General features: G+C 36.4%; 1 protein-coding gene across 1 annotated transcript in view; it reads left to right on the top strand.

Moving 5' to 3' along the window:
- Positions 1-13,978, top strand: part of PDE6C (phosphodiesterase 6C) — a 31,312-nt gene that overhangs the window by 10,977 nt on the left and 6,357 nt on the right. Inside the window, exons 2-18 of the mRNA XM_030488973.1 lie at positions 255-407; positions 522-611; positions 843-983; positions 1,496-1,570; positions 1,655-1,719; positions 1,829-1,895; positions 2,630-2,677; positions 2,879-3,028; positions 3,700-3,843; positions 3,927-3,995; positions 7,109-7,255; positions 7,631-7,738; positions 7,843-7,952; positions 10,012-10,099; positions 11,764-11,864; positions 12,983-13,090; positions 13,359-13,422. Coding sequence (XP_030344833.1) covers positions 255-407; positions 522-611; positions 843-983; positions 1,496-1,570; positions 1,655-1,719; positions 1,829-1,895; positions 2,630-2,677; positions 2,879-3,028; positions 3,700-3,843; positions 3,927-3,995; positions 7,109-7,255; positions 7,631-7,738; positions 7,843-7,952; positions 10,012-10,099; positions 11,764-11,864; positions 12,983-13,090; positions 13,359-13,422 — 1,728 coding nt within the window. The remainder of the gene's footprint in view (positions 1-254; positions 408-521; positions 612-842; positions 984-1,495; positions 1,571-1,654; positions 1,720-1,828; positions 1,896-2,629; positions 2,678-2,878; positions 3,029-3,699; positions 3,844-3,926; positions 3,996-7,108; positions 7,256-7,630; positions 7,739-7,842; positions 7,953-10,011; positions 10,100-11,763; positions 11,865-12,982; positions 13,091-13,358; positions 13,423-13,978) is intronic.

Here is a 13,978-nt window from a genome sequence, read left to right as displayed (position 1 = left end):
ATTCTAACAAAAACCTGCACAGAACTTGATTTCAGAAGCTACATTCACTACTAATGCCTAAGTTAAGCTTATACATATAACTGCAAGATTGAGTTAAATAATGATAATGGGGTTTTGTGAGTATAAACTTACCACCCTATGAAACTGTGCTCATAGCATTGCAAACAGAAATTATCGGCTGAAATGATCATTTGCCCTTGACATGGTAACTGTTATGTTTTTCATTTGTTTTGGTTTTCTTTGTTTTCTTTCAGAACAACCATTTTTCTGACTTTCTGGACAAAAAAACTGGTTACACAACAATCAATATGCTGGCAACCCCAATCGTGCAGGGTAAAGAGGTGCTTGCTGTTGTGATGGCACTCAACAAATTAAATGCCGCTGAATTCTCAAAAGAGGATGAAGAGGTAATCACCTCAAAAGTCACACAACAGTGCAGTTGTTAGTTCAACAAGTAGTTTGAGTGAATCTACCTCTTGATTTGATATTTTGTCTTATTTCTGCTTTTTTCTCATTTTTAGGTTTTTAAAAAATACCTCAATTTTATATCTTTGGTCCTAAGAAGTCACCATACAACATACCTCTACAATATTGAATCTCGAAGAAGTCAGGTAGGGAATATTATATTAATGATAATACTTCATTTTTGTGTGAAACCATTATTATTTCCACTATTTTATGTTCTTGCAAGCTTATTGAAATAAGGATAGTGTCTATTTAATTTTTTTTGTTTGATAACAGTAATGCACCTTATAATTTTATTCTGGAATGCCTAGGAATCATATGCTTATGTTTACTTATCATTGTGAACATTTACTCTCTTTCTCTATTGTTGTAAATAGATGCTTTTGTGGTCTGCCAACAAAGTATTCGAAGAGCTAACAGACATAGAACGGCAGTTTCACAAAGCACTGTATACTATTCGAATGTATTTGAATTGTGAAAGATACTCTGTTGGTCTGCTGGACATGACTAAAGAGAAGGTAACAAACATTTTGCCTACTTGCTAGAAATGTGCTACTCCTAACTTTCAGTTATAAAATCCATCTTTCTAATTCATTTGTTCTGCATGTTTCTAGTGCACTTCTCTCCAAGGCAGAAAGTTACCATGCTTTCCAACCCTTTGGGATAATTTCTATAAAATCTAATCACATCACAAAAATTACATGCAAAACATAAGCATGGCAAAGGATACAACCATGATAAACAAAAAGGCTAATTCTGAAATAATTTTAACAATTCCATGTGAGAAAGGGTAGAAGGAGAAGTGCAGGTCTGATTATAAATACCTGCCTTTTAAAACAACTAATCCAGAGATAAACTTCAGATTAGCCTGTAATTTACTGCCAAAGATTTCTTGCCTGGTATATATTTAACAATGTTTTCTTAATATTGTCTTAAATGTGACCTTAGTACAGCTATGGAGAAAGAAAATTAAAATTGCTATCTGCAGATGTCATGTTATCTATGAACAACCTGTGTATCATTTTCTCAGGAGTTCTATGATGAGTGGCCAATCCGGCTGGGGGAAGCAGAGCCTTACAAAGGCCCCAAGACACCTGATGGACGAGTGAGGATATTAACTTTTTTATTTATGAATCTGAATTTTAAAAACTTGTACAGGTCACTTACATGTTTTCCTCTTTTTATTTAGGAAGTCAACTTTTATAAGATTATCGACTATATTTTACATGGAAAAGAAGAAATCAAAGTCATTCCGTGAGTATTCCTTAGCAGCCTGCGAATGCATGGTAATTAGATATATTGCTGGGATAGAATAGTAATGTCTGTATTGCAGAAATCATTTAATCTCATTCTCTCTCTAAAGGTCACCTCCAGCAGATCACTGGTGTCTTGTCAGTGGACTGCCAACATATGTTGCTGAAAATGGATTTGTAAGTTCAGAGTAAAAGTAAAAACTAAAAGTTTTAGTTGATGCAGCTCTTCTGATTAAACAAAAACCTCTCAAACCTCCCCGCAACCAAAAACCTCTACAAAAATACCATGCTGCTTCCAGTGTCATTGGTTCCCAATGAAATCATGTGTGTCAGTAGTCTGGATGGAGACACGGCCTCAGCACAAACAGGCAAAACATCAGGAAAATTTCCCTCTGATTGCGATGACATGGGAGGAAATAATGTGCGTGTCTGATGTCACTTTCCAGGTGTGCTAAGTCTCACAACAAAATGTCAAAGTAAGAAAATAATCATATACACAGTTCTAAAATTTTCTTGAGTAGTCGATATACATAATTCAAAGTTGTGATGTATGACAGTTACTAATAATCCTATGGCTTTTTTAATAGTGGTAAGGATAGAGCCTTTAGTACTGAGTTATTTCTTTCTATAAACCCCCATGCCATTTTAATCTGGAAATTATTTTCTTAAAACCATTATGCTTATGCACTATATGACACCACACATGAGGGACTTTTCTACAAGCACTCTGGAATGATGTCTGTTAGAATAGCCACGTGTAATTTAATAGGAAGAGCTTTAACGTCTATAGCTAGCTAGTGGGATCACCATTGTTAGCTTAGAAAGTAAATAGACCTTTTTAAAATATCAGGCCAAGCGTTGGTGTACCTTATATTCCATTTAAACAATGCCTCCTTTTCTTCATGCTGCAGATTTGTAACATGATGAATGCCCCAGCAGATGAGTATTTCACATTTCAGGTAATTCCAGTAATGTTAAAAATTATAGATATTGTAGAAAAATACGTTAATGCTTTCCACCAATTAGTTATGCAGTTGATTACATAAATAATTTCTCCTTTGTTTGTGATGCATGGGTCTCAGAGTTACATTGCCTATATCAGTAGCTGTGTTACTGTTTTCAAAGAAATATACATACCCAGTTCTTTGGCTTTCCTACAGAAAGGACCAGTGGATGAGACCGGATGGGTTATCAAAAATGTCCTGTCATTGCCCATTGTCAACAAAAAGGAAGAAATTGTAGGAGTTGCAACATTTTACAATAGGAAAGATGGAAAACCTTTTGACGAGTATGATGAACAGATCATTGAAGTAAGCTTGGTGGGAGTAGAAGCTTTAAGGAGTCATATGATATTAATAAAAATGTTATTGTAAAAAGTAATTTTAAAATATCTAAAAATTTTCGAATGGGTAACCAAATGCCTGTCTTCTTCACTATAGTTTCTTAAGGATCAGAAATTTTATTTTCCTTTGTAAACCTGAAAATTTATGAGAAATTTTTTACGTTCTACTAATGAACAAAAGTCAGATATAATCTTATTTTCAATAATTTGACTTTTTAGTGATGATCAGCATCTCCTAATTAGCAGTGGGTAAGCAGATATGGCTTGTAGCTTGACAATGGATATCATGGCTGTGATCATGGGAGTTCCCAGGGTGCTCACGATCACATGCACTTGGGCAAGATACTACACAGTGTATTCAAGCCCACTCAGCTAACTTGAGCTTCAGAAGCCTCAAAGTCCCATATACAAAATCAGAATATGGGCCCTTAACTACTAGGTTAAGACAAACAATGTCATTAAGAACTGTAAAGTGTTAACAGAACCTATTGATGGAAGGCGAAGCCTCTAATAAGTAGAGTTATACATTGCTTTTCAAAGAACACTACCAGAATCTGGAGTTTAAGAAAAGTATATTCAAACTGTGAGTTTAATTTTACTGTCATGATGTCATCTCCGCTTGTCTTGCCTCTCTTCCAGACTCTCACACAGTTTCTGGGGTGGTCTGTTTTAAATACTGACACTTATGACAAAATGAACAAGCTTGAAAACAGGAAAGACATTGCTCAGGAAATGCTTATGTACCAGACAAAAGCCACCCCCTCTGAAGTTGAATCTATACTGGTAAGTTTCTGTCCACAGTCACAAAATCAAAGTAGGAAATTTGCTACATAAAAACTAAATTTCTTACTCACTTTCATTTTTAGAAATACAAGGAGAAATTAAATGTAAATAGTATAGAAGACTGCGATCAAAAGGATCTTATCAGGATTTTGGTAAGTCATTAAACTGAAAATTCTGGTGGTGTGTTTAAATCAGATAGTAATATGTCCTCATTTTAGAACAAGTTGTGTATAGCCAAATCCTGATTAACACAATTGATTTTAGCTCTCAGTTCCACAAGCTAGATGGAGTTGATTTAGTAAAACTTCCTCTACCTCTTTGATTCTTCTATGGGCAGACCCCACTGTTATCTACAGGGAAACACTATGTGCCAAATATGTCAACAGACCTGAATAGTCAGAGTACACAGAAACATTTATATGAATTAACATTTAAAGCGTTCTTTAAATACTTTAATATTTAAATTTAAACATTTAAAATTTAAATGTCCATGGTGACAGTGCTAAAACTATAACTAAAATTACTGAAAATTTTGAAAATGAAAGAATGGGACATTGATGGAAGTTCACTTTCATTCTGTGTAAGAAAGAACATGTAGGAGTGTCCAGTGGAACTAATCTACTTTCAGATTAATTTTCCTGCATTTCCTTCTGATAGAGAATTCCAAAGACTTCATCGCAGTGACTTCACATTGATAAAACAGATTTGACCTAATCAGTTAAAACTCTGCTACTAGTAAAACAAAAAAGAACCACTCTCTTTTCCAGACTGTGCAGTCCTCTGGTTGCCTTAGTATTTCAATCTAGAAAGGGAGTGTCTTTCTGGAGGAAAATTCCTCTTTGTGCCCAGTTAGTGCACTTACTTTCTTTTTGTGGAGCAGTCCTTGAGCAAATGCACTGGCTTACTTTATCTGAAATAAAACTCAAAGATGTGCTCCAGGAAAACACTGAATGAACTCTCACTTTTAATGGATCGAAACAGAGCTAGGCTGTAGAAAGAAGGTCAAATACACACAAATCTGTTGACTTCCAGTAACAAACACTTCACATATTTCCTCCTATTACACCACATTTGCTAATGTAGACATAGGCATAAGGAAAAGATCTCACTGAACTATTTTTAGCTATATACATGTGCATGCTGGAACACAGTGGTGTTCAGGCTTTACTGGCTCCCACAAAACCAATGCTCACACAGCTTAAGAAGTGGTGAAACCAAAAAACCAAAAGGTGTGCAGCTTCACATACCTTTTATGGTAAATTTCATTTAGCTGCATGAAGAATTGTAAAAATTATTAGATAAATATTATAAAATATCTCTACTGGTAGAGCAACAAGTGATTATTATGGTACAGGCTCCAAATATAAAAACATAGTGTTGGTATGAATTTTTAAATCTCCCAAAGCAATTAAAATGAGTTCTTTCAACATTATGGCGTTACAAATTCAAAAGTCTAATATCTTCTGCACTGCCAGGGCTACATGCAAATGCTTTATCCTATTATAAGACCTGGAATCCCAGATAGCTAATGGGATAAAGCAGGTGTTTCTAGATCTGATGATTCACAAAGTAATGGGTCTTAAAACACCACTGCTCCAGGTTTCCTTGTCCTTGACCTCAGATCAGAGTAGATATAAAGCAAAATCCTAGGGAGAAGGAAAGACCTTTGGATGTTCAGCATTATTTGTTGAAATACATGCACGATTTCAGTCATCTTTTTTCTATAAAATGCAGCTCATTTATAGACTACTATGAAGGAAGGGAGTAATTGTGATCACACAATCTATTTTTAGCATTGCGTAAGACTTCCCTGAATTAAATCTTGTTTGGATTGGGTTGCATTCTTTAAAATATATTAGCTTTCCCTAGGCTTTGGGATATACAGATGAGAAGTGTTATAGAACAGTTCACTAATATCGCTATTAACAGTTAATCGATGTGAATCTACATAATGTATACAAAATAAGGAATTTAATACAGACTTCTTAACTTCTGTATCCTTTGCATTTTAGGATTTAGTGTATGTTTTATGGAGGTTCTTTAGTACAAAGAATAGCTGGCTTAAGCTCTGTATCTGCTCTTCAGGAGAGAAAAATCACTGCATGGCATCCAGACAGCTTCTGGTGAAATTTAGTACATGGGGAAAAGATTATGCCATTAACACAGTCCACTACTTCTGGAATGATCTCTCATCAATGGTCAGAATTGTTCAGAACAGACTGTTGTAAAGTACAGAAAGGGAATTACTAGCACAGAATTGCCACCAGTCACAGCACTAGAAAGTAAATGACTCTAAGGAATTTGAAGCCATAATAACCATGAATACTATATGCTTTGTACATTTAAGCATTTTAACAATTTTTACTTTATGCATATACTGGGATTATTCAAGAGCCAAGCAGTGAAGAATCTGCTGCAAGCAGACAAATGAGAACACAAATGAGATTTATGAATTTTTACAACTGGCCTTGTAGGATTTCCCAGTCCACATTCCATGTGCCAAATCAAATATACAGATTTGTCCATTAAGCGAATATAGGCTATCATAGACAAAAAGAGACTGTCACAAGAGACAAGGTAAGACAGACTAAATTTGAGACTTGGTTGTAGAGCATTAAAAAACCACCAGCACTCCAGATATTAAAAAAAGGTACGGGAATTTTTGCTCGCCTATAATCTCTCCAAGAGAAGACAAGGCTAGGGGTAGGTAGGCATGAAAACAAGGCTTCTGTTATTAAAAAAAAAGATGTTGTTGTTCTACTTTATTCTACGATAAAAATAAACCATTTTTTGTTCTAGACAGGTTAGTTTTGATCACTATATTCATCACTATCCATAAGATCCAACAGGGAAGAACACTTAATAATTTTAGTTGTGAAAAAGATGAACTGTAGCCTTCAGACCAGGCTAAATGTGAGAGAGTCACAGAATTTTATAACAGGAAGGAAAAATTCCAAGGCCTAATATTTCTGAACTAATGAAATGTTGAGGTGGTCACAACAGATTGTGTTGGAATTCAGAGTAGGAAAATAACACCATCTGGTCAAGACTTTTACGTATCATCTTTGAGCAGAAAGCCAGCAGTATCAAGATTGTGTTTCATAACTTACCATACGTTAGCATGTACCAAAACCTGAGGCCTTTGAAGATACAGTAAGCATACTGCCCTTAGGCAACGTTTCGACTGAAGTCAGAAAAGAAAATCTAAAGGTTTTTTCTAACTGTTTTCTTGCCAGAAAAAAACATTGTGTTTTTGACTTTTCAGAAGGAAGAATTACCTGATCCAAAAGATTTGGAACTGTATGAATTCCGCTTCAGTGATTTCCCTGTTACAGAGCATGGCCTGATAACTTGTGGAATACGACTGTTCTTTGAGATAAATGTTGTTGAAAAGTTCAAAGTCCCAGCTGAGGTCTGATTTATTTTGTCTTGTTTATATTTATTTTAAGATAGAAGAAAAATAGTTGATTGTAGGTGTTTTAATATAGAAGTAAGCAGTACTAGAATGTTACCGGTACGGATATCGATCTTCCATTCTTAATTAAACATTTGCATATTTTCATAAAGACTTAAAACTAATCCTAAAAATGTGTGAGCCATAGAAGGAATTAAATCAAGAGGCATTTACTTAAGAAAAAATTGCTATTTCCATGTTTAATAAAAAGCCATTATTTTCATAGAATTTGATTATTACAGTAATTCCATAATATATTCCAATAATTTTATAGCCATCCCATCATTTTATTTCAACTAACTGCAAAGTCTTCATAATTTTTGTTCATAATAGGTCCTTACAAGATGGATGTACACAGTCAGGAAGGGTTATCGAGATATCACGTACCATAACTGGCGACATGGATTCAATGTGGGACAAACCATGTTTACACTGCTAATGGTAATATTGCTAGTATTAACCTTACATTCATTAGTTTTCCTTTCAGTTCCAGCTGGAAAAGTCAAGAATGTACACACTCCAAATTGTCTGTTTTTCTTTTACAGACAGGCAAAATAAAGAAATACTATACTGATCTAGAAGCCTTTGCCATGGTTGCTGCTGCTTTCTGCCATGATATCGATCACAGAGGGACCAATAACTTGTATCAAATGAAGTAAGTGCAAATATTCAAATACATGGAAAAGTAGTATTTTTAATGGCAAATGAAAAACAAAAACCCCAATCAAACCATGTCAGAACTCACAAAAAATCTAAGATCTATATTCCACATTCATCTAGCATGATTAAACATTTATCCTACTGAAGATTTCTGCCTCAGAGCATTTGCCATTACAGCTGAAACACAAAGACAAAATGCAAAAGCAGAATCTTAGAAGGGATCTGCAAATTTGTTTTTAAGAGAGACTAAGGTCTAGCAATGCTTGGATTGTAGCAGAGCCTCGTGCACATCAGACCACAAAGAAGTAAGAGAAGTAAATTAAAATCCCTAACTGGATTATTTTTTTTCAAGATGGGGTAAGCACTTTTCTGAAGAGGGAAACAGGATGTGGCATAAACAAGGGCCAGTTTAGAGTAAGGCAGGTTTTAAGATGCATTCTTTTTCTCTGCTTTTCCTACTATCTGATTTGACTAGCTCAGTTGTCCGTGTCATTCCCCCCACGGTTTACTTATTGATGTACATCCTTTCTTGAGGTGTAAGCTCCTTGTGTTTTATACAGGGTTCTCAGCTAAAGAGCTTGTGTTCTGCCACTGGGTCCACATGCCATTAAGTGATGCATCATGAGGTTAAGCTTTGCTATTCATGCTCATTTTTGTTCCGAGCAAATATTCTAAAGGATTTCTTTGTGATTTTCCCCCCTTGTTTCTTATGAAATATTAATTGATGCTTGTTATAAAACAATATTAATTAATTTTGGTTTAAACTTACCTTTTTACTACAACTTTACATCATGGTGAGACCCACTCTTCTCCTGAAGAGTGAACAATCTGCCCTTTAGCCTTTTACATGTTCTGTTAGGGCATGTTTCTATGTGCTAGCTGGAGAATACGGTTTTCGCTGAATGTCATGTGTACCAGAAGATTATAACTGTAGTTTTCTGAGTACAGTTTCCACTAACTGCATCTCCAGAATGATTCATCCTCCTCCTCTGACCCTGGCTACACTCCTCCCAGGAGAGGTGTTTCAGCCGGCATGCTGGAGCAGTGACACGAGGGGATTTTCTGATTATTCTCAGGGATTCTCCAGGTGACGTAGGAGACAGAGAATGAGACGCTGATTCTTATTCAGCAGACTGCCTCTCATCCAAACAAGTTTAAGGGGGGATTTAAATCTTCCTACTGTGGTCTTCCCTAGCTGAAAGCCCTCTACATGAGGTCATACGCAGTAAGGCTATTTATAAAAGTTATCAGGCTTTACTACGACAGTCCTAATCACAAGTCAGAAAATACAGGTAGCATGCAGCAATCCGCCTTGGGTTATCTGAGGAACAGAGTTATTAGCCACAGGAAGAAAGGAGCAAAACACACTTCTAAACACGCAGAACCCCCTGGAGCCTACGTAGATAGGATACTTACATCTTCCTCCCACTACCATAGTCTGAAGCAGAATTTTCTCTTAGCCCAAAGTCAGAGCGATGCTTTGAGCTCTGTGATAAGTCTGAACATGCCTGAGCTGTCAGGACTTGTGCGATCCATAAAATGGTGATTTTGGGGGAAGGGAGGAGACCAAGGGCATTAGAGGAATTAAATTCCATTATACTGTTACTTTAGATTTAACTTACAGGAAATTAGAATCACAGGGCACATGGCCCACAGACATTACAGACAGAGAGTTCAAAAGCCGTGCCAAAGAATAAATACCAAAAGATAAATACTTTTAAAGTATACAGAAGGTGTGTAGATTAAACAAACAGCAAAACTGAACATGCAAGATGAAATAGAGGCATGTTTTAAAAACTACAGGTTTTGAGGCATCTAACCACGCCTTTGACTTCACTGGCCACTGAACACTCAGTGCTCTTCAATTTCCATCATTACTCAGTCACAGAGTGAAGAGGGAATGAAGACAAGCAAGTGGGGTTTTTTTTTTTCTCTGCATCATAGCAATGGTTAAGATATATAAACTATTGAAGTATTATAAACCAAGAAATCTGAATCCTGAATCAAAAATATTGCCTGTAAAACACTATAAAGAATTGCTTCTTTTTCAACAGGTCAGCTGCTCCACTGGCAAAACTTCACGGCTCTTCCGTTTTAGAAAGGCATCACCTGGAGTACAGTAAAACTCTACTGCAAGATGAGGTATGTCTGCATGAACCGCCTGCTCACGCTGATCAACACAGAAGATCCAATTAAGTTACGATGTTCCAAATTTCACCATGACTTATTTATCCCTCTAGGTCCAGATTAAGAAAGTATGCTAAAATTTGAAGTTTAAGCCAAATTCTTACGCATTGTCCACTCTTAGACAAACATCAGTAATTCCACCAGAAATGGACTCAAGATAGAAAGGCCTCACTCCTCAGGTTCTTTCCACTTTCACAAAACAGTTGATGTCGAAACCAAAGCAGAAAACACAATACATACTTACAAAACGTTATCATTAAACCACCACCCCTAGTTCATGAGGTCTGAGTTCAGCTGCTAGCTCTGGCAGCTGAGGAACACAGGGATAGAGCTGTCTGTGGAAGGTCCCCTTTATCCCCAGGCCAGACCCCACACAGACCTGACCTTGTTATGGTATCACGAGGCTCTGCTGCAGCTCCCATTACCAATCTTCCCTGAATCAGGCAGGCATCCTCAGCTGCCCGTCCCCAGCAACCGCAGGGATAAGGCTCCCCACTGCAGCCTCCTCAGGCTCAACGAAACGGCAGCAGCGCAGCCTGCCAGGGCCCTCTGTCCCCAGAGCCCTGCTCCTGCAGTGGGGGTCAGCCATGCTTCCCTCAGCGGCACCTGGCTCTGTCCTGGCTGCAAGGGAAGAGACTATTTACAACTCGTTACTACATGTTTTGTGGGGAAATAGGAAGTTTAACAGGCAAGGCTTGAACACATTTGCCACTTCCATCCCACTTGTTTGCAGCAGCGTGGCAGGCAGCCATTTCCACCCTCGTTTTTCATTTCCTAATCCCTGTGGTGTTGCTATTTCCTAACCTCATGAGGTCACAGAATAAATCCTTACACTAACCAGCAGCACAATGATCATAAACCCCCAGAAGATTTATGACTTAAAACAACCCAAACCACCTTCATCTTTATTGATGGCAATGTATGTTTTCAAAGGTGATGCCAGGGACTAACTCCTGTTCTTTGCAGGAGCAGTTTCCAGACCTCTGGAGGCTCTCAACAGTGGCATTGCTGTGCCCCATGCTCTCCCACTTATCACCCCTTAGTTAAAGAAGGAAGGAAAACCAGGACACTGAGAAAAATACTGTGCGATGCTCTCATTCCCTTTGCCTGAGGAGAAGGACATTGCACTTACTATGCTAGACCCCTAATACCGCTGCAGGCAATTGTGCCAGCCCAGGCTAACAGGACGAAAAGGTTTCTACTGTGAAGCTTTAAAAAGTCTCGGAAAAAAAGTTCAGGTTTATGGAACGTGAACTGTAAAGAAATTATGAAGAACTGCCATTTCTTTACTAATTACACAGAATACAGGTAGTTTCCTTGGTTTTAATTTGTATTTGGCAATAGCAGGACTTACAACTGTATCGGTCACTGTGGATTTATTTGTGCAGCCTCTGGGGGCAGCCTCTTAGATCCACCTACCAGTCACACAGTTTATTTAGCCATTTATTAGCAATGAATAAGGGCCATCTTTACCAACAGACTGATTTTTCATTTGTAGCATTATTTTAATTTAGGGAATGCAGTTGGCCAATTTTGTTACACTATTCCACAAGACAACTAGTGCAAACCAAAGACAGTGTTATAAAAGGAACTGAATCAGTAAACTTTCCATCTTGCAGAGTTTAAACATCTTCCAGAACCTGAATAAGCACCAGTTTGAAACCGTTTTACACTTATTTGAAGTTGCAATAATAGCAACTGACTTGGCTTTGTATTTCAAGTAAGTACAAAATTCTGTATAACTTCCTACTGAAAAAAAGTCAATCCTATAGAATTTATAACTGTAGTTCTTAGTTATTTATATGTACAGAGCTATATTTAACACTGTAAGTCTAATTCTTGTAAAAAACCAAGATATTTTTAGATTCATTATAAGCTTTCAAATTAGAGAACACATAAACGTATATAACACTTAGTATACATGCAGAAGATCATTCAAATATGCTTTTAGTTACAGCAAATACTGTATTTCACAAGTGTGGATTCTGTAGCTTAACTGTGCATGTGTGATATTTAGCGTACCATACTACGATTACTCATACTAAAGAGGAGTATGCTTATGAGATGGAAATTAAGATGCTGGTTTAAAAACAAAACTGCAGACATCAACCGATCCCAGTGCTAAAGATGCCAAAACCTCCAAATATCAAATCATCCATCCTATTCCTAAGTTACTGACTTACTGTACTTTTATAATGGGTATTTTCCTTAAAGGTATTTGGAGCGTTTTGGTTTGTTCTAATTGTCTTATGACTGAGACAATTTAAACTCAGGAGACAGGAAACAATTCAGTAAGTTATTCAACAATAGTTATTAAATTTTAATGAAGAGTAATTCCATTATTTAATTAACACTAAATGCAAGTCAGAAGATCTATTAAGCAATACCAAGACACATCTACGTTTTTGAAAGTTCTTCTCAGTCAGGTCTTTGCACTTCTTTGGATTTTTAAGGTAAGGGAGTCGAATAACATTTATTAGTATTTGCTTCACTTTTCTCAATTTATTATGTTAGAGGAAGCAACAAACATGTAATACTAAAGAAATATGAATGTCACCTCAAATAGTTTAATATGAAGAGTTAGGAAATTAGTAATTTGTTTCTTCATCATGAATTCTGACATAATACTTTACATGTCAGTAGTATATAGAAAAATCTAAATGTGCTAGGTTACCTGAAAAGTTTGAGTTCAACTGCAAGAACGTGTCACTTTGGTACCACTGTTCTTAGGATGCTACTTCGAAAAAGCATAAGTATCAGAAATATGGTTTTCTACTTCCATTTTTAATGCAGGAACTTTTGTTCACTAATATATGGTTTATTGGAATGTTTTAACAGGAAAAGAACTATGTTTCAAAAGATTGTGGATGCAATTGAAAAAATGGAAACAGAAGATGAGGCAATCAAATATATATCTATTGACCCAACCAAAAAAGAAGTCATCATGTAGGTGGTTAATATTTTACTCTTCATTCAGTTATCTAGACCAAATTTTAAAAGAATTTGGGCATCTAAACATATACATTAATACGTGGTGTTATTGTCCAATAATGAGCATAACAATAATTTTAAATTAGAAATAGATCTCAGAATGTGCAAAATGTGCATCCATCTACATCTTAGATATTTAAATACCTTAAAAAAAAATAAAAAAATCTAGACCTCTTTTTTCGTATTACCATCCTAACTATATTCCTGTTGTATGTTTTCAAAGGGCTATGATGATGACTGGATGTGATCTGTCTGCAATAACCAAGCCTTGGGAAGTGCAAAGTAAGGTAGGTACTTTTTGAATAGCCAATACTGCATTTCCATTTATCTTACTGCCTATTTGGTGCATAATCATAAAAAATAAATTACTTGTTATCAGCTGACATTTAATATCTGCATGCAACTGTGTTTCCAGAAAACCACCTCTATTTTTCTGTCACTGAGAGTGTAAGGATGCCATGATGCCTATCCCCAACCACTCTGCAGTTGATCCACCCTTCTCTACTTGTCCTTCAGCTAAAACTGGCATCCCTGATTCTGTCAGTTGTCTAGCTACCCTTAAATATCACTGAGCTATTTTTGTGCTATCCAACTTTCGCTATTTTCCAGATATTTTTAAGGTACAGATTTAACAACAGTATGATTTGAATTGTGTCTATTCTGTAGATCTTGGTGCCTTTGCAAAGCAGCTTAAACACGCTAAAAATAAATTCTGTTATACAGCGTGACACTGCTTTGTACATAAGTACTTCAAGTACTCTGGTACTTTTTGACCATCACACTCATCACTCAGCCTTACAGGAATAGGTTTTAACAATATACAATCAAAACACAACTCTAAGA

This window comes from Strigops habroptila, chromosome 5 (genome assembly GCF_004027225.2).
Source record: "Strigops habroptila isolate Jane chromosome 5, bStrHab1.2.pri, whole genome shotgun sequence".
In the NCBI taxonomy this organism is placed as follows: Eukaryota; Metazoa; Chordata; class Aves; order Psittaciformes; family Psittacidae; genus Strigops; species Strigops habroptila.
Note: the sequence above shows the minus strand (reverse complement) of the source record. Positions and strands in the feature narration are given on the sequence as shown.